The sequence below is a fragment of the Brienomyrus brachyistius genome, chromosome 14 (genome assembly GCF_023856365.1).
Source record: "Brienomyrus brachyistius isolate T26 chromosome 14, BBRACH_0.4, whole genome shotgun sequence".
Classification (NCBI taxonomy): Eukaryota; Metazoa; Chordata; class Actinopteri; order Osteoglossiformes; family Mormyridae; genus Brienomyrus; species Brienomyrus brachyistius.
Genome location: NC_064546.1, coordinates 590,812 through 608,092, shown reverse-complemented (window position 1 = coordinate 608,092; position 17,281 = coordinate 590,812). Strand labels below are relative to the sequence as shown.

The following is a 17,281-nucleotide window of genomic DNA, read 5'->3' as shown; positions in this document are numbered from 1 at the left end:
TATATATGATGTAATATATATCCATGTAAATATCTCAAAAACTATAACGCGGGGAATAATCACATTCCTCACAAAACTTCAGCAGTATAAAGTTTACAGCACTTCCATTCTATACCAGATAAAAGTCGTGAGTACTGTAATACTGGATTTGCTTGTTAATGTAATTACAATAATCATTACACCGATTAATCAATATATAAACCATTATACAACGTTGCAAGATCTCGAAGTTGTGTATTAAAAGTGTAACTTTATTTGACTTCGCACATAGCAATACTCTGAAAACAAGATAGGCTAAGGTCCTAAATCATGTTATAATTTCTGATAAATTAAGTTTCATAAAACCTAACCATAACCTAGTGGCCAGAATGCTTCTATGCTGTGTGAGCATCACAAATGGGCCGTTAGGATGCGTTGAACAGAGACACACACAAGACTATAATGTTATTTCCTTCGGTACCTGCGCCCTGGCTGCTAATCGTCTCTGTAGAAAAGGAAATGTAATACTCGTGAATAATGTAACAGTTCCCTAGACCACCCGTCATTTTTTTTTCGCTGCCCGTTCATTAATATACATCTGTGGAGTAATACATGACTTCACAAATAACAGAACACTTTTAATGTGCTTATTTGAACTGCATAATCATTACGAGATCTATCAAAACGTCTCCAACAATATGTAAATCAGCCAGAGACGGTGCATCGCGGCCTGTGTGCTGAACATCAAAAGCCTGTTTTTAAAAACGCTTGCTTTTGTTAAAAGAGAAGATATTACAGCCAGAAAACAGAGACACACTGACTGCGTATTAGATGTGCAAAATAATCACTACAGAACCGTGTTTTAGACATGCTGCTTGGTTTGGGGTACTAAGTGTATGTCGACTTATACTGTTATTCGATCATGTTAATGTAAAAATTAATAATGAATTCCTTGTTTGAAATAGCTGAACTATGCCTATTTTTAAATAACCATTCAGACGTGGCAGTTCTATTTACATCAGCATTGTGCCGACTAAATACAAAGTGTTTTTGCATAGTCACAAGAGTATATTTAAATATCTTTGGCCGGAGATAAGCAAATTCTCCCCCGCGACCCTGATCAGGATGGAAGGAAAGTAACACACAATGATTTTAGATTTAAAGTCAACACTTTTCTTTTTGTTAGCCAGTAAAGTAATCATCAGAGATGTAAAATAATAATAAAAAAAAACTAACAATCTGCTCAGCCTTGAAAACAAAACGCTGTACTTAAAACGAGTGAAACAACACCCGTCTTTAGATTGTACAATGTGTACCTACTGGCTTGCCGTACCCCTGGCTCCGCCAATCAGCGTCCAGTTTCGCAGAAGTGTATGACAGAGATATTGTAAGGCTGTAGTGGAATAGAAGATTAACTAAAGTGGTCGTTCTCCACTGTAGTGTGCTTGTTTTTCGTGTTTTTAGTAAGTATGGAGGAGGAATTCACCCAGTTACGGTGTTTCCGGGAATATCATAAATCTGAGTTATTTAAGGACGACGGCGTGGAGACTGTGACATCAGTCGAACAGGTAGCTTCTTAAAGAGCTAATTAGCTGTCCGCTACCAACTAGTTTGTAAAACGCATTTATAATCAGATGCTAAAGCCTGGCTACCGTGCTACTGTTTTGCTTTGCCTCGAACATTTTTAGGGGAGCAATTTATTTCTATTTTACACGGATCGTTGAGTGCTAGTGCTAAAAGAGACTTTCCTGGCAAATCCACTAAGCAGAACCTCGCTGTTAGTGCTTGTGTGCCTCTTGCTTGCTACTCTTTGGTTCCCGAGTCTGTCCGTAGGATTAGCGACAACGTTTCTGATCCATCCAGAGCTGTCAGCTGCTTGATTTACTACTATCTGTGAAATGGTGTGGATGATCACGTGGTGGCTAGGTGGCTAGCTAACTTCCAGTTCTTTAATTTCACTTAAGCAGCCGGGGTTGACAAAAAACGAGTTTTACCAAAGCTAAAGTGTGAATTTCTGACGTATCGCCGGCTGATTTACAAAGGGGGGTTATTAAGCATTATTATTAGCAGTTTTCCATCTGGAGACTGCATGCCTGGCAGCCCGTCCCTAGCGGCATTCGAAGCCTTTGCGTTATTAGTTGTATTCAGTGAGCAGATAGTGAGCAACTACTAAGTTTAGTTTGCATTGTTTAGGCAACCACTTTTAGTATATCAGTTTGTGTCAAATATAATTTAATGTAGAATAGTGAAAGGTCCAATTACGCAAGCTTCCATTTTTATATTTTATTATTTTATTTACATGTACGTGTTTAGCAGACACTTGTGTCCGAACGTTGTTCAAGGGCCAAGTGGTGACATCACCCTGTCACTCGTGAGATTTGATCTGGCAGCCTTCTGATCACAGGGCCAATGTCCTAACACTGCCCACCAATTCCACTTGCATAAATGCGTGGTGACTATGATGAGAATTCACACTTGCAGCTTTAAAATGTCTTCAGCGCATTATAATGTTTTAAATCCAACAGAAAAAAGTGGAAGACACCATCCAACAAGTATTAAGCGCCTACCTGCAGAATCATAAAATACCACAGTAAGTCTCCTGTTCTTTATAATTTGCTGTTGCTCTTCAAAGCCTGAGATATCATAGCAAAATCTTGTATAATACTCTTGTATTTTAGTCCCACAATGCACTGGGCCATTTAGCCATATGTGTAATTATACAGAGGTGACCGAAAGATTAATGTAAATAAAGTAGGTCTCTGCAGGGAGCTCAGCCCTCGTGGTGGGATTTTCAGCTTGTACCCATATAAAGCCGCTCGTCTCTGGGAGGTGGGAGAAAATTTTGGTAGCATTTTTTCCGATTGAGAGCAGAGCACCGTATTTTAGAAGGCTGCTGTTGGCAGTGGCTGAGGACGACAGGTATTAAAATCTTTTTTTCTGTGTCCCGAACACACTGTGTGTTCTACAGCTAGAAAATGCCTGAATTGAATTAAAAATAGTCACAACTGGCTTTTTTTTTGCAAGGGGTTGAGGGTGTGTTATTTTCAGAGTGGATGGCCTGTTTATTTCAGTTGCTTGTCCAGTCTGGTAATGCACTCCGGCCCTCAAGCCTTACCCAGATTTTAAGGTCACCCTGTGTACTTTAAAGCAGATTCCATCCTTCCAATATCACTCATTAGTTATCCCAGTGCATTGGCATGATTCAGGAGGTTTCCATGGCAACACTGGGGCTTAACGCCGGTGTTGGGTAGATGTTACCGACAGGTTATGAGTCATACATGACTGGACCTTATATTGTGTTAGTTTGCTCTGCTTTTTCAAGGTACCCATTTCCACAGAGGTTCAGAATAGGGCCATAGAATAGTGAAAGGTCCAATTACGCAAAAACCAATTTTTCATGTTCAATTTTATTTACATGTATTTATTTAGCAGGGCCCAGTGGCGACATCACTCTGTCACTCATGAGATTTGATCTGTATGTCGACCACAAGCGCAGCAGGTTGTTTGTTCACTTGGGATCTTTGGAGTATCTAATTGAGAAGGTCTCCCTACGGAAGCCGACCCTGCCGCTTCCATGTGCTGGTTGTGCTGGATCTGTCCTGAGGCACCCCAGTGGGGCTCTGCAGGGTGCCGCTGCGCAACACCACATTTCTCCACCCTGTCTATTCATGTCCCCCACCCTGTCTGTCCGTGCCCCACCCTGTCTGTCCGTGCCCCACCCTGTCTGTCCGTGCCCCACCCTGTCTGTCCGTGCCCCACCCTGTCTGTCCGTGCCCCACCCTGTCTGTCCGTGCCCCACCCTGTCTGTCCGTGCCCCACCCTGTCTGTCCGTGCCCCACTCTGTCCCTCTGTGCCCCGGCCAGTCTCACTCCGCTTTCTTCTCCAGGCCTGAGCTTCTGAGAGATCAGCATTGTGCTTATCTGAAGAGAGGGCTACGCCATCTCTCTGATGCGTATGAGGTACGTGCTAGTGGGTCTGCTGCGTGCAGCCGGCTGGGCCCAGTTTCCTGCTGACTGGGCCTGGTTTCTCCTCTAGTGTCTGGATGCCAGCCGGCCTTGGCTTTGCTACTGGATCCTGCATAGCCTGGAGCTGCTGGATAAGCCTGTGCCCACCTCCATCTCCTCAGAGTGAGTCTGCTGCCAGCAGCCACCACGCCAGCCCTCAGATCTGTGTTGAACAAGAATAGTTTGTCCATTCATTGAGAGGATTTGGTTTCCTGAGTGCCCCGCCGCCACCTCTTGGCCCTGATTGGCTGCCGTGGGGAGGGTGCGGAATGTTGCCGGGCAGACTTTGTGTGCATATGCCAGTGGTCTGAGCCATGATGCCAGATTTGCTGTAAAGAAATGCAAAGATTGGCTGTAGCCTGGGAAGTGGGTGGAGTTTGAGAAGATGGTCTAGTAGGAGCTCAGGCCAACTGTCCTACAATGTTTCAGTGTCTGCCAGTTTCTGGCGCGGTGCCAGTGCCCGACGGGCGGCTTTGCCGGTGGTCCAGGTCAGCAGGCTCACCTGGCACCCACGTACGCGGCCGTCAACGCCCTCTGCATCATTGGCACTGAGGAGGCCTACAGTGTCATCGACAGGTAGGGTGCACATCTGCCGGTTCCTGAGGAGAGCACTACTCGCACAAACGGTTACGTTGCCAGGGAATCCACCACCTAACAACGCAAAGGCTGTGGGTTCAGATCCCATGGACCACACGTATTTGTACTACTGTCACTTTGGATTCAAGCATCAGATAAATGTATAAATGTAAGTGGAAACACACAAGTGTGAACGGAGGAATTGAATTCAATTGGAGCCTGCATTCTCTGTGAGGGTGAGGGGCCCTCGTCTGGGCTCATGCAGACGTTTAAGAGGCTGACTGGCTGCATTCCCCCCTGGTAGACAGAAGCTTCTGGACTTCCTGTACTCCGTCAAGCAGCCTGACGGCTCCTTCGTCATGCACGTGGGCGGCGAGGTGGACGTCAGGTGAGTGTCCCACCCCTCCAAGCCCCTCTGGACGCCCAAACTCAGTCTGAAGCTTTCGTGTCGCTTTCCAGGAGTGCGTACTGCGCCGCCTCAGTGGCTTCCCTGACGAATATCATTACACCTACACTGTTCACCGGGACGCCCGGCTGGATTGTCAGGTAGGGCAGCCACTTATTTGCCGGCCAGCAGGTCGTGCAGAGATTCCTAAAGGTTTTTGCTACGGGATAGCAGGGCCTGATGCGGTGCCCGTTCTCTACACAGCTGCCAAAACTGGGAGGGGGGTCTGGGCGGCATGCCAGGCCTGGAGGCCCACGGTGGGTACACCTTCTGTGGCATGGCGGCCATGGTCATCCTTGGGAAGGAGGACATGCTGGACCTCAGATCCTTGTTGGTAAGCGAGCAGCTCCCCTGAGACCAGCCTGGTCTTTCATGACGCTTGTCCACTGGCATACAGGAACCGACCTGTACCCGAGCTGCAATACGAAGCGAGGCTTGTTACAGTGCGGTTCCAGCTCGCTTCGGTTTTCCACTGCGGCAGGGTCGGCTCGGTAAAAGCGTCGCTGAGTTTGGAGAACGGCAGTCGCGTAAAACCGAAGAGAGGCTCATTTACTGCTCACGCAGTGTACATCATGATTTATGATGTGCTGATTTCTGCTAGCACATGAGAATCGCTGTGTTATGTTAGCATCAAGTGCTGGAGGAATTTGCGTTAGATTGCGTAAATTCACATTACGAATCCTTTCTCTTCCGTAATACTTTTTCAAGTATGTGGTTGGAAACTTTCAAGCTCTGAGTTTGAGAATGCATCAATACATCACAATGTGTGATGCTACTAATAATGAATTATATATAGAACATGCCCTGTTTTCCTTTAGATAATCCATGCAAATCAATGCAGATCACCAGTATCTCTGTGGATTTCGACCAAAAACCAAACTTGGTTTTGTTACACTTTCGGCCCATGTCAGTGCGGGTATGGCTCACATTATTTACAGTGGAAAACTGTATCTTTTTAATGCAGCTTGGGTACGGTTTGGCTTTTGGTGGCAGTGGAAAACTGGCATTAGGCACAACATTCTAGGCCCAGGGGATTTCGATCTGAATGCCAAGGAGTGTCAATCCCATAAGCCCTTGTGTTCATCTCCTTAAGATCAGTTATTTTAGTCATCTAAAATAAGTGCCTGTCTTAAACCCCTTCTCCCGTAGTTTTATTTTCATCTTAAAGGTAACGGGAGAAATGTTTATCCTTATCAGTAAGCCTGATGAGTTTTAATCACTCCAGAATATTCCTTACTGAATATTCAGTCTTTTAGCTCTGATTGGCTGATAGCACCACTGCCAAGACCCCCCCCCCCCCCCCCCATCATCTGTTTTGCTACTACAATAGCAGTGCCAGAATGTTTGACATTTGACGGCAGCAGGGCTGATGTAATGTCCCGTTAGGAGCCACATCCACACCAGGTTGGCTGTTTGGGTTCCCCTGCCGCGGGGCTCCTGGGGAGGTCATGGTTTCCATAACGGTGCCTTTGCTGTAGCGGCAGGCTATCCCTGGTAGATTTCCGGATGAGGTCGCGCTCGAAGGCCAGCAATGAAAACAGCTTATTCATAAGGTCATCTGGACGGAGGATTCAGGGTCATGTCGCGGTTAGCAGGAGGGCCCTAGGCTTGGTAATGAGGATGGGGGCACTCCAGAGATGGGGGCAGGGCAGCCTCTGGCCATTTCCAAGCCTGGCGTCCATCTTGAAGGCCTGTTATATTCATTTTTTTAAAATAATTACTGGAATGCAAAATGGTGTCCCTCTCTCCGTCATTCAGATCAGAGATTGTTTTTCATTTTACATAGTTCATGTTGACCATATGAAGAGCAAAAAAACAACCACTAGTGGTCAGACTGGTTTCAGCTGGAACTTGTGCCTTTCTGACTGTGACCCCCCCCGCCCCCCCCCGCAGCGCTGGGTGGCCAGCCGGCAGATGCGCTTCGAGGGGGGCTTTCAGGGCCGCTGCAACAAGTTAGTTGACGGCTGCTACTCCTTCTGGCAAGCAGGCCTGCTGCCCCTTCTACACCGAGCGCTCTATAAGGAGGGTAGGCCAACTGTTTCTCTGTTTCAACTTTGTTGCCAGGGCAAATGTGCCCCCCCCCCAAAAAAAATGGCAAAAGTGACCTGGTCATTTTGTTTTTTGGGGTTGCAGGTGAGCTAGCTCTCAGCCAGGCCAGCTGGATGTTCGAGCAGCAGGCCCTGCAGGAGTACATCTTGCTCTGCTGCCAAAACCCTGCCGGTGGCCTGCTAGACAAGCCTGGAAAGTGAGTCATAGTGCCGCCCTGGTGGCTGCTTTGCTTCTGCCCTCCAACCCAAGTGCTTTGTAGGGTTTTCTCAGGCCTCTGAACTGGCAATATGATACAAGCTATGTAATCAGCAAGTCCTTTGCATATTTTTATGTTTATATCCAATCAGATCCAGGGATTTCTATCACACCTGCTACTGCTTGAGCGGCCTGTCTGTAGCCCAGCACTTTGGCGGTCGGGATGTTCACCTGGAGCTGGTTATCGGAAAGGATGACAACCGCCTGGTATGTTATGTATCGCCTTCTGACAGACAGACTTGGGGGCAGACGCTGGAAAATTTTAGCAAACCGGTTAAACGAGATTCCCTCCCCCACGTTTCAAAGGTGATCTGACTGGGAAAAGTCATCATCTAGATATCCTGGTGCTCACATACCTTACTAGTATGAGATAAAGTAGAGAGGACATGTACGCATTCCAGCCCCGCTTGTGTACGAGCCCAACGACCCCATTCTTGAATGTGACTCCATGATGCTGAAACCGGGGCCCCCTCTCTCTGCACCAGGAGCCGACGCACCCCGTCTACAACATCAGCCCTGAAAACGTGACTCAGGCCATCACGTGGTTCCAGCAGCAGCCTGTCCCCGTGCCCAAGGAGCCGGCCAGCACCTCCTAGGTCCCGAAGCCTTTTGGTTTTTGTTGCTCCGCTGATTTTTGCTACAAACTTTGTACAGAAGCAGGTGCCGCTTTTCAGAGGCACGAAGAATCCACTTTCGTCCAGCTCTGAATACAAAGCACCCCGAACTCCAGCTGAAGAAAAAAATGGAACGTCTTTATTTTTAGTTACTAATAAAAGTTCAAATGTCCCGACTCTGTGTGAGCTTCAAATGTAAAAGCTCCTTCAATGACATATATCACACACACACACAATATTAAAAATATCACAGTGCAAAGATCATACAGTACTGACCAGAAACCATGTCACAATCTCAGTTGTAACCAAATTGCATTCTGTTCCTCAGCTAGTGTCAAGTTCGGATGCCAATAAAATAGGGCAACATCTAGCTTAGTATCTTCAGGAAGAGGGGATAGTCCGTACCTCCTTCGGATGGAAGTCTAGCTGGTAGGCAAGGGGGGAGGTAACATGCTATACAGGAAACCTGCCTGACTGCCCCATGAACTCCCCAAAGCACACGAATCGCCCTGAATGGTGACGACAGCATCATCGCTGCAAACCCCACCCCCCACTCACAAACAGGACGGCACGCTAAAGGATAAAATAGCTTTTATTTATAGTCTCATAGTAAAGGTAAGCCTTAACTTGCAAGACAATTGTCGGCAGTATGTACAACATACCTGTAATTTCCATGGAATGGAATCAGAGGAACAAAAGACCAATTTCATAAACACTACGTCCTAATAATGGAAACACACACCCCCAAGGCTTACGGAAGCGTCCTGGGGCTTTTAATATATAGAATTAAATCAGCAACATTGAGTTTACAGTGTAATGCACAACACACTGGTGGACAGTTTTTTTTTTTTCTCCTTTAATAAAAATAAAATAAAGGTTTACTATTTTAAACTGCATTGCTGTAACATTCAATATCTATTTCATCATTCTGGGAAACTACACGTATTTTTATTATAGGGCCTGTTCACAAAGAAATTCTTTTAAAACTTATCAGTGAACCTGTTGGAAATAAACCAATGCAATTAAAAATTTTAACCTAAAGGATTCGGCCATCTAACGCCATTCACTATCATAAGCTAACAGACAAAATACAATACAATTCTGGAGGTTGGTACAGCGTACGACGTTTCATATTGGGAGTTTTTTTTTTTTATTATTTAAAGATGGAAATCTACAGCCGTGTGAAAAAGGCTTTAAAAGTGGGCTGCCAGTACAAACACTCGGTTACTTTCACATTTTTCATGGAAAAGAACAAGATCTAAAAAGCAAGACTTCCCCACAGACTCCCCCCTATAGTGTTCATTTTAAAACATTTTAAACAGGTTCATATAATTTATCAAATAAAAAATAAAGTACTTTCGTTTTTGCCGTTTTCTTTTTCCCCGAGCAGTCCACACTTCCATGTCGGATTATGATGATTACTGAGGTGACGAAGAGCAGAGTCCTTCAACCACAAAGCTGCCGCACTTCTGGATCGTCAACGTTGCTGAGACGAATTCGGAGGACGGGGTGGGGGGGGGTGGGGGGCATGGTGGAGGGGGCAAGAAGCTTCAGGATCTCTTGCCATCTTTCTCATGGGCGTCCCTCCCACTCCAGGGTTGTGGGGGTTCAAGCAAAGGGTGGGGAGGGGAGGAGGAGGAGAGAGAGAGAGGATGGGGACTGGAGAGGGATGGAAAGGGGGGGGGAAGGGGGGAGGGCACACTAGCTGGACTCCACGCGTTGCTTCTTCCTGGGAGACAGCTCCTCCGGCTCAGACTCGGAGCTGGAGTCAGAGCCGCCGTCAAAGGCTGACACGGTGCTGCCCTTTGGGTTGGTGTACAAGGAGCTGTCGTTGGTGGGGTAGCTGCCCTGAAGCTGTGTGGTGCCCTTGGCTTTCTCCAGGGCCCGGACTGGCGGCGCCCAGCGAGACAGACAGACAGACACCCAGCTGCTGGTTAGCCACCCGCACCTCCATGGCACGCAAACACCACACCTCCCCACATCCATCAGGTACAGCTCTAACTGCATGGATAACTGGTGACGGACCCACAGTGTGAGGGTTTATCACTGCTGTATACCACTGGGTATCTGGCTAAACCCACTGGCTTCAAAGCCTCATATTTCCATCTCGAAGTCCTGGGATGTTTCTCAATTCCAAGAATGCAAAGATCGTACTTGTGGTCTTGGAAAGACCGGTCTTGCTGACTTCCAAGAACAAATTTGGGGAGCAATGAATCATGGGATTGGTCTCGTTTGGCGATGATGCAACTGATGTATCCCTGACTTTTGGGGCGGTGGCAAGGATGACATCCGGGGATTTTTACCGTTCTGTGTCATTCTGTTCTTGAGAACTAGAACTCATCTTTGGCAATAGAACATGACAAAATGGGTTCACAAAAGCACAAGTACGATCAAGCACACATATTGAGAAACACCCCTGCTTAGGTGGAGAACCCAGAGGAAAACCCTCACATCTGTCAGCTGGGGCTCCCCACACAGGACGCACGTTCACTGACCCCCCTACCCCACACTCACCCTGCTGCTCGAGGAGGGCGTTCTGCCGCTTCAGGTCATCGATGTCCTGCTGGTGTGTGTGGTTTTTTCGTCTCATGTACTGGATGTACTCTGTGGCTTTGTCTAGGATCTGAGCTCGGGACGCCTGTCAGCAACAAGGCATCGAGTGAAACGAGACTCAATGCCGCACTGCTTAAGACTCAGTGAAATACTTCCGAAACATGCCGGGATTGAGATAAGAGTCACTGACCGTTCAAAGAGTGAAAGGCTGTAATGTGATCTGGCCACTTCAGAAGACACACAAACCCCTTGGCCGATTCCCCGTATTACTGGTCTTTATGCCATTGCTCTTCTGTCCAAGGACAGATAAATGCCAGCTAGACCCAGCCTGGCCCAGATCCCTAAGCTGGGGGCTCAACTCCCCATGCATCTGAACCTCTAATGCTGCATTCTAACGTTGCATTTTTAAGAACGTACCTTGAAAACAGGAAGTTAGGGGTTTGGTCAAAATAGTGACAAGCTGCAAGCCGTGACAAGTTTCCTGGACGGCAGACACCACTGAATGAGCCCGAATGCCCTGCGACACTCTCTAGCTTGAAGAAGAGTGTGTGTGTGTGTGTGTGTGTGTGTGTGTGGGGGGGGGCAGGTAGTAGGAGCAGTGCCCATCTAAGTAGGGGTGACGAAACACCCTGGGTCAGCAGGGTCTGAGGGTATCGCGTGTGGACAGCACCCCCTCCGCCCCATTCTGGGCACCATGGCACCACCGTTCTTCCCCCTCCCACCCTGCTCCTCCCCACCGTTCGCTGGCTCCGGCCGCTGCGTGCAGATGGTGCCCCCCCCCAGTCCATGGTTTGGGCGACAGCATGCTGCCACTGACGGCAGGCTTTGGGGGACATGAAAGCTTGCTGTATGTGGGCAACCGCACGTTAAAATGCGAGAAAACACCAAGTCAGTGTAGGGGGGGAATAGAGGGAAAAACACCCACAGAGGATTTTATAAGGGCAGGGGTGGGTGGTGGGGATATCACAGCGAGGCTCCTGTTGACTGTGTGCCCACGCCGTTCTCAGGGAAGCCTGAACCGAGTGTGCAGCGAGGCATGCTGGGATACGCACGCAGCAGGAAGGTGGGAGGGAGCTAACTGCACCAAGCTTACATCTGCACACTCACTCCTCTGCCAAAAAAAAAAAAAAAGATGCAAGAACCTGCAACTCGCATAATGCTGTCGCTAAAGCTGCAATGGGGCCAGATCAAAACAAGGAATAGATTCTCATACGCAGGACCTTTTAATACTCTGACCGTCATTGAATGTAGACACCCACATTTAAAAATCACATTTAATAACAAAATACTAAAACAGAATGAAAAGCATTTCAAGTAGAATTAGAATAATTAGAATTCGAATGGTCTTCCCCACAGGCGGAGACAGAAGGGCGGGGCTACTCCCCCCCCACCAACCTTCTCGCCCTGCAGGGCCGGTACGGAGTCCCGCAGGCTGTGGAAGCTGTCTTTGATGTGGTCCCTGCGCTTTCTCTCCAGGGCGTTGTGGTGCGCCCGTTTGTCCGCCTGCAACGAGAGCACCGCAGCCAGGTCAGAGGATGATCGGCCCTCCGTGTGCGAACCCTAACCCCAATCAGAGGGCCGTTTGCATCCCAGGTGAGACGGCGGCTGGGATGAAACCAGAGCAGGTCGGCGTTTCAGGACCCATTTCCCCCAAAAGCCTCGCCGTCGCCGTGACGGTCGTGAGCCTCGGCGAGATCGTGACCATCGCGGCTCGGCGACGCTTACAAGAAATGCACCCCAGCCATCCAGTGACTGAAAACCAGAACCACAGCTGCAATGAAACACCCTCACGTCATCCAGGCTATTCGCTATACAGTCAGCCCTGGAATTTTATCAGACCAGACTTCAACCTCACTGCTGTGAGCCACGTTCCTCACCTGCCATTCCTATGATTCAACTTACTATTGACACATGATTCTGTTCCCAGGAGAACAGCAATCTGGCCAGTTTCACTTTAAGAAGCATTCATGCTTATCAAGTACACAATTCTCTTTTTTATTCTATCCGACGGGGGAGGAAGTGTGTTCATTTGGCACCTATAGTTTAAAAATCGAAATATTCTTAGTTCCAGTTTTTGCCACCCTTCCACATGGTCATTAGAGCACATCATGATCCAGGCCATTTTCATCTTTTGGTCCAGCTGTGGTTACCAGCAGAGCTCTGGGGCAACCATCACGACCTGCAGACGAGCACAAAGGCTGTACTGGCAAAGCTGGCTGGGGGCCCAACCGGTGTGATCATTTGGACGGGTTACCAGCGGATTTTTTTTCTACGGTGGCCACACAACAGAGGCTTCTGGGGGTGGGGGGGTGGGGTTGCAATAAAGACGCGCATCTTTGATTCAAAATGAAACCGCATGCAAAGCTTTCCGTCAACAGCACTAATCTAGTCGCTGCTCAGAAATTCAGATAGGAGAGCGTGACTGGGGCTATGACATCTTCATACTTCAAAGCACTTAACAATAATAACAAGACTGAGTCAACGTGACGTCGAGCAGAGAGACTACCTGAGGTCAGCTACACCCAGAAGCAGTGGCCATCAACAGCAGCAAGCAGAAAGGGAAGCGGAACAGGAAGGCCTAGCCCAAAAACAACGGCCGGCCGTCCATAAGCCAGCTCGGTTATCGTACAGGAGGGGGGGTTAGGGTTTAAGTACAACTCCAGGTTTCTGTATCAAGAAGGTCAATATCTAGATTACCTGGATAACTTGTTGGATTTAAGGTAGTCCGGCTAAACGCAAGTGAACGAAGATAAGGTTCGTTTAAACTGGGGCACTGGAAATCCAACCAGTTATCTAGCTAAGGATGAAATCTGGCTGTGCGATACAGACCCCAGGTCAGAACAAAAGGGGGAAATGGGGGGCTAAAAACCACATTGGGGGGTGGGGAGGGGGCTTCAACAAGTTAGCAAATCGAGAGCAGGCGGTTTTTCAGACACCTCTCTTCACCTGGCAGCAGTAACTGCCTTGTTTCATGAGTTTTTGTGCACCGATAACCGATTCACACCAATCATACAACTACGGCAACATGCATGAACTGTACTCAAGCTTAGAATAAAGACCAAAACAAAAACAAACTCAAAGTGATCTCCTTTATTATCCCTAGTAGCAGGGCGATGCCAGAGAGATAAGTTGCGTGTCACTGCACATCCAGGGCCTGCCCTCCTCCGTACAAAACAAGATGTGAAGATTACACAACGCAGCAGCCAGGCCCAGGGACAAGCAAACCAGCAGCAATTCTGTGCCGCCTGTAATGCGGCCAAACACGTCAGCAGCACGTGTGCAATTATGTAGTGGATGCCAATAGGGTTAGCCCTGCTGCTGGCATCCATTGGCCAAAACCCAATCTTAACTATGACCCTTAAGAGCCTGTTGAGGTAAAACCCAATATGTGGGGGGGGAGCAAAACATCAACACCCTCAGCATCTGCATTAGTGAGCTAATAATCAGAAAAAGGTGAATGAAACACCATAACGGACACACACTTCTAAAAAATTTCCCCAAAATGCTCACTACGGTAAGGCCATTTTTTTTATCCATCTCCCACGGAAGGCACCAGAACGTCACACAGCTCGGACACCACCCCCCAGGCGTCCAGTCTGCCAGGCAAACCTCTCAGAATCGCCTTCTACGCTGTAAACCACGAGGAGCCCCACGGCAGCACAGGGGGCCCGGGCCCAGCGTTACCCCAAGGGCTAACGCCAAGCACCAACACGCCCTCAAGATTTCAAACGGTCAGCCAGCACAGGAACCTCGCTGGGGTATAAAGGCGGCAAAGGTCACGGAGAGTGGAGCAAGCTGTGTGCGAATGGAGGACAATGATGGATTTAACCAGACCGTGTTAGCCAGGCATAACGTAAACAAGCACTATCTGGACTCTCACGCCAGGACATGGAAGCGGGTGGAACAAACAACCGTGCTTTATACAAGGAGAGAAAGGTCTGATTTGATCAATTAAATTGCTCGCCCATAATAAATGGAATCCCACAAATTATAATTTTTTTTATAAATCTCAGAATAGAAACACACATTTCTCGGCACACTGCACCCCGCCAAAGCCCCCAGCACCTTATTCAACGTGCGATATTTTGACATGCCAGATGGAGGACCTGCAGAAGGGGAACTGGGATATGAAGTTGCAGTTTAATAGGAGGGGAGGGGGGCTGCATTTCTCCAGCAAAGCCAGTTACGTCACTGCTCTCTGCAAGCTGCCCGTCCTCACATCCTGAACACATGCGCTTTTTTGAAATCGCGTCTCTCTCTCAAGTATAAAAATGGGAGGGGGGGGGGATTAAACATGTGTGCCGATCCGTGACCAAAGCCGCCGCGTATATTAACAGTGTAAAAATCTGGTAGCTAATTTCGTCTAAATATAGAACGCGCTGTGACTTCTGGGATGGGATTACCCCTTCATGCATATGAATGCATTTGTAACAATAAAACGTCCGTGGATTTGGGAAAACACTGCAGGATATGCTCACGTAAAAACGGTGACACATCCGACTGCACCGCTATGATTAAAACTTTTCTCTTTTTCATGCGTGGTTGTTCCCCACAGTCACATACACCTCCGCAGTGGCCTAGCTAGCAGCTACGGGTAGTTGGCTAGCTAGCCGAAAGAAAAACCTGAGTCGTGCAACGACAAGAATGGATCCAGCCCAGGCTGATCTTCGGTTCCGGCCCTCTTGCTTTGCAAGTACAGCATCCTTTCCTCGTTTGACAACTTATATCCTGTTACCCACCCGGAAATAATTTCCAAGCACTGGCAAGTTTCATTATTATTTCTAAGCGGGACAAAACGCTCAGCAAATTACGCACCACAGAGTGAAACCTCGATGATTCTTCCTGTAAAAAAAAAACAGAACAGAAAAGTGCAATTGTATAATTGTGTGTAGCTAAACTAAAGACTCCTTAATCATTTTAAAATGATTATATATTGCTATATTTATCTGACTAAATCTAAAGAAGGTATCTAATTAACCATCAACAGTTAATTTCACCTTAAGTCGCCGATCGCTCAACTAATCACCCGCTAGTTAGCCAGCTAGCAGGAAAACAGGCAACCACCCAGTAGCAAAGGCTCAAAATACTGAATACACAAGGCATTTGTGCTTAATTTTGGTTGCTAGCAGGCTAGTGTACGCTAGCAGTGTGTAGCAAGTCGGAAACAGAAAACGTATACTTACGTCGCTATCAACTTCGATATCATCGTTGTCACTCATTCTTCGGTAAAATGCCTTATTTAAAGGAAGGCTAAAAAGAAACTGAACAAATAAGCGAATCTCTTGGTGTACGGACGAAACGAAATCAACGGACTCCACACGTGACTCGCCTACACACGGACATTTACAATCCACGATAGGCTTGTGCGACGGTACCTCGATATATGGGAATTGTAGTTCTAATATTTCTACTTTAAGTCTTTGTCTTTTATTGGTGAACTATATTTCCCATATGTCCTCGAAATTGGACGCTTCCGAGGGACGTAAAAACAATTCCCCTATTGAAGAAAACTACCGGGAATTGTAGTTTAAATTGATGAAAGCATTAGAGAGGCCATGATGGAGACACGTGGATAGTTGTTTCATTGCCAAATTGGAACTGCCAAGACCGCGACGCTTGGCATTATACTTCACTGGCAATATCTTTCAGTCTACATCTGACCACATCAATAGAATCGACTTTACATTATTCTGTAATCCAAAAAAATCTAGGTCATATTGCCTAAATTAAAAGATGAGGCATACATACCATCGTGTACAGAACCCTATTTTTTTTATCAAATACATACAATTTGAGAAAAAAAAGGTTTGTAAAACCATTTGAAATTATCAGGATTTCCTTATAAAAAGGTCCTAAAATGTGGTCTTATCTTTATAAATAAAGATGTTTTCTGTTGGTTTAATCAAATTCAAGTTCATGTGTTTTATCAGTTGTGCATTGAGTTTGAGCTCTCCTGAGTATGTGTGTGTGTGTAACATTTTTGGTTGTCTGCTTCTCACATCAGAATTCTGTTGAAGTGCAATTTGACCTTATGAGATTTCTGAGATATCTTCGTATCTGAGATTTCAATGGACGTCAGAAAAGCAGTTGGTTGCCAAACTTTGGAAATATTACAACAATTTCTAAGGGCGTAAGCCTCCATCAGTCGACCATCAGGTAGTTTGCAAATAGAATAAATTTGACACCATTGCTGCTCTTCCAAAAAGTAGGCTAAGAGTAGGCTAAAAGTAGGCTAAGATTAGTGTAAGGGTATGCAGTCAAAACCCCAAACTAGTGAAAAGGAACCCTTGGGTGACAGCTAGGAATCTACAAGCATCTCTCGCAAAACACTAAGAATGCTGTCGATAGGAGGTTACCACAGAGGAAACTACTACTTTCAAAAACAACTGCCCCTCTCAAGACCTGGTTATTCCACAGCAACACTGGGTCATGTTTCGTGTACAGTTGTGACATTTTTTTCCAACGTGCACAGTTGTGTGTTTGGAGTAAATGGTGCCAATAAAAACCTCATCACCTCATCCTGAGTGAGAAGCTTCATGGGAGGAGTGTAATGTTGTAGGGCTGCTCTCCTGCCGTGAGCCAGAATATTGTCAGGGCCAAGTCACTAGTTACATCAAGAAATTCTACAGTATAATCTCAAGGCATCTGCCTGTGAATTAAAGCTGAAACGAGGCTGGGTCTTGCGACATGAAAATGATTCATAACGCAGGAGTAAATCAGCAACAAGCAGAAGAAATGTATTTGTGAATATCGGGTGAAAGCCTGACCTCCTGGTGCAGAAACAATAGGGATTGTAACATCCAGTT

At 47.0% G+C, this 17,281-nt stretch overlaps 2 protein-coding genes across 3 annotated transcripts; one reads left to right on the top strand and one right to left on the bottom strand.

Annotated features, from left to right (window-relative positions):
- Positions 1-1,315: 1,315 nt before the first annotated feature.
- fntb (farnesyltransferase, CAAX box, beta) lies at positions 1,316-8,098 on the top strand. The gene is made up of 12 exons (XM_048974491.1): positions 1,316-1,547; positions 2,505-2,569; positions 3,866-3,938; positions 4,015-4,106; positions 4,413-4,559; positions 4,864-4,947; positions 5,019-5,105; positions 5,209-5,338; positions 6,898-7,030; positions 7,138-7,249; positions 7,401-7,515; positions 7,794-8,098. Exons 1-12 carry the CDS (start codon positions 1,449-1,451, stop codon positions 7,902-7,904), a joined length of 1,248 nt encoding a protein of 415 aa, XP_048830448.1. The 5' UTR covers positions 1,316-1,448; the 3' UTR covers positions 7,905-8,098.
- Positions 8,099-8,496: 398 nt separating this feature from the next.
- On the bottom strand, positions 8,497-15,833 carry max (myc associated factor X). 2 transcript variants are annotated; one of them, XM_048974496.1, is made up of 5 exons: positions 15,659-15,833; positions 15,291-15,317; positions 11,871-11,978; positions 10,437-10,560; positions 8,497-9,811 (listed from the first exon to the last, which is right to left on the bottom strand). In XM_048974496.1, exons 1-5 carry the CDS (start codon positions 15,692-15,694, stop codon positions 9,624-9,626), a joined length of 483 nt encoding a protein of 160 aa, XP_048830453.1. In that variant the 5' UTR covers positions 15,695-15,833; the 3' UTR covers positions 8,497-9,623. The 2 variants fall into 2 exon arrangements, with proteins under 2 accessions (XP_048830453.1, XP_048830454.1); XM_048974497.1 differs by lacking the exon at positions 15,291-15,317.
- Positions 15,834-17,281: the final 1,448 nt, after the last annotated feature.

Coding starts and splice junctions, on each gene's coding strand:
- fntb (XM_048974491.1), top strand. CDS start 1,449: ATGGAGGAGGAATTCACCCAGTTACGGTGTTTCCGGGAATATCATAAA. Junction 3,939..4,014: donor ATCTCTCTGATGCGTATGAG/GTACGTGCTAGT, acceptor TTTCTCCTCTAG/TGTCTGGATGCCAGCCGGCC. Junction 7,031..7,137: donor CCGAGCGCTCTATAAGGAGG/GTAGGCCAACTG, acceptor TTGGGGTTGCAG/GTGAGCTAGCTCTCAGCCAG.
- max (XM_048974496.1), bottom strand. CDS start 15,694: ATGAGTGACAACGATGATATCGAAGTTGATAGCGAC. Junction 15,318..15,658: donor ATATCGAAGTTGATAGCGAC/GTAAGTATACGT, acceptor TTTTTTTTACAG/GAAGAATCATCGAGGTTTCA. Junction 9,812..10,436: donor CGCCCTCCTCGAGCAGCAGG/GTGAGTGTGGGG, acceptor GGGCGCCGCCAG/TCCGGGCCCTGGAGAAAGCC.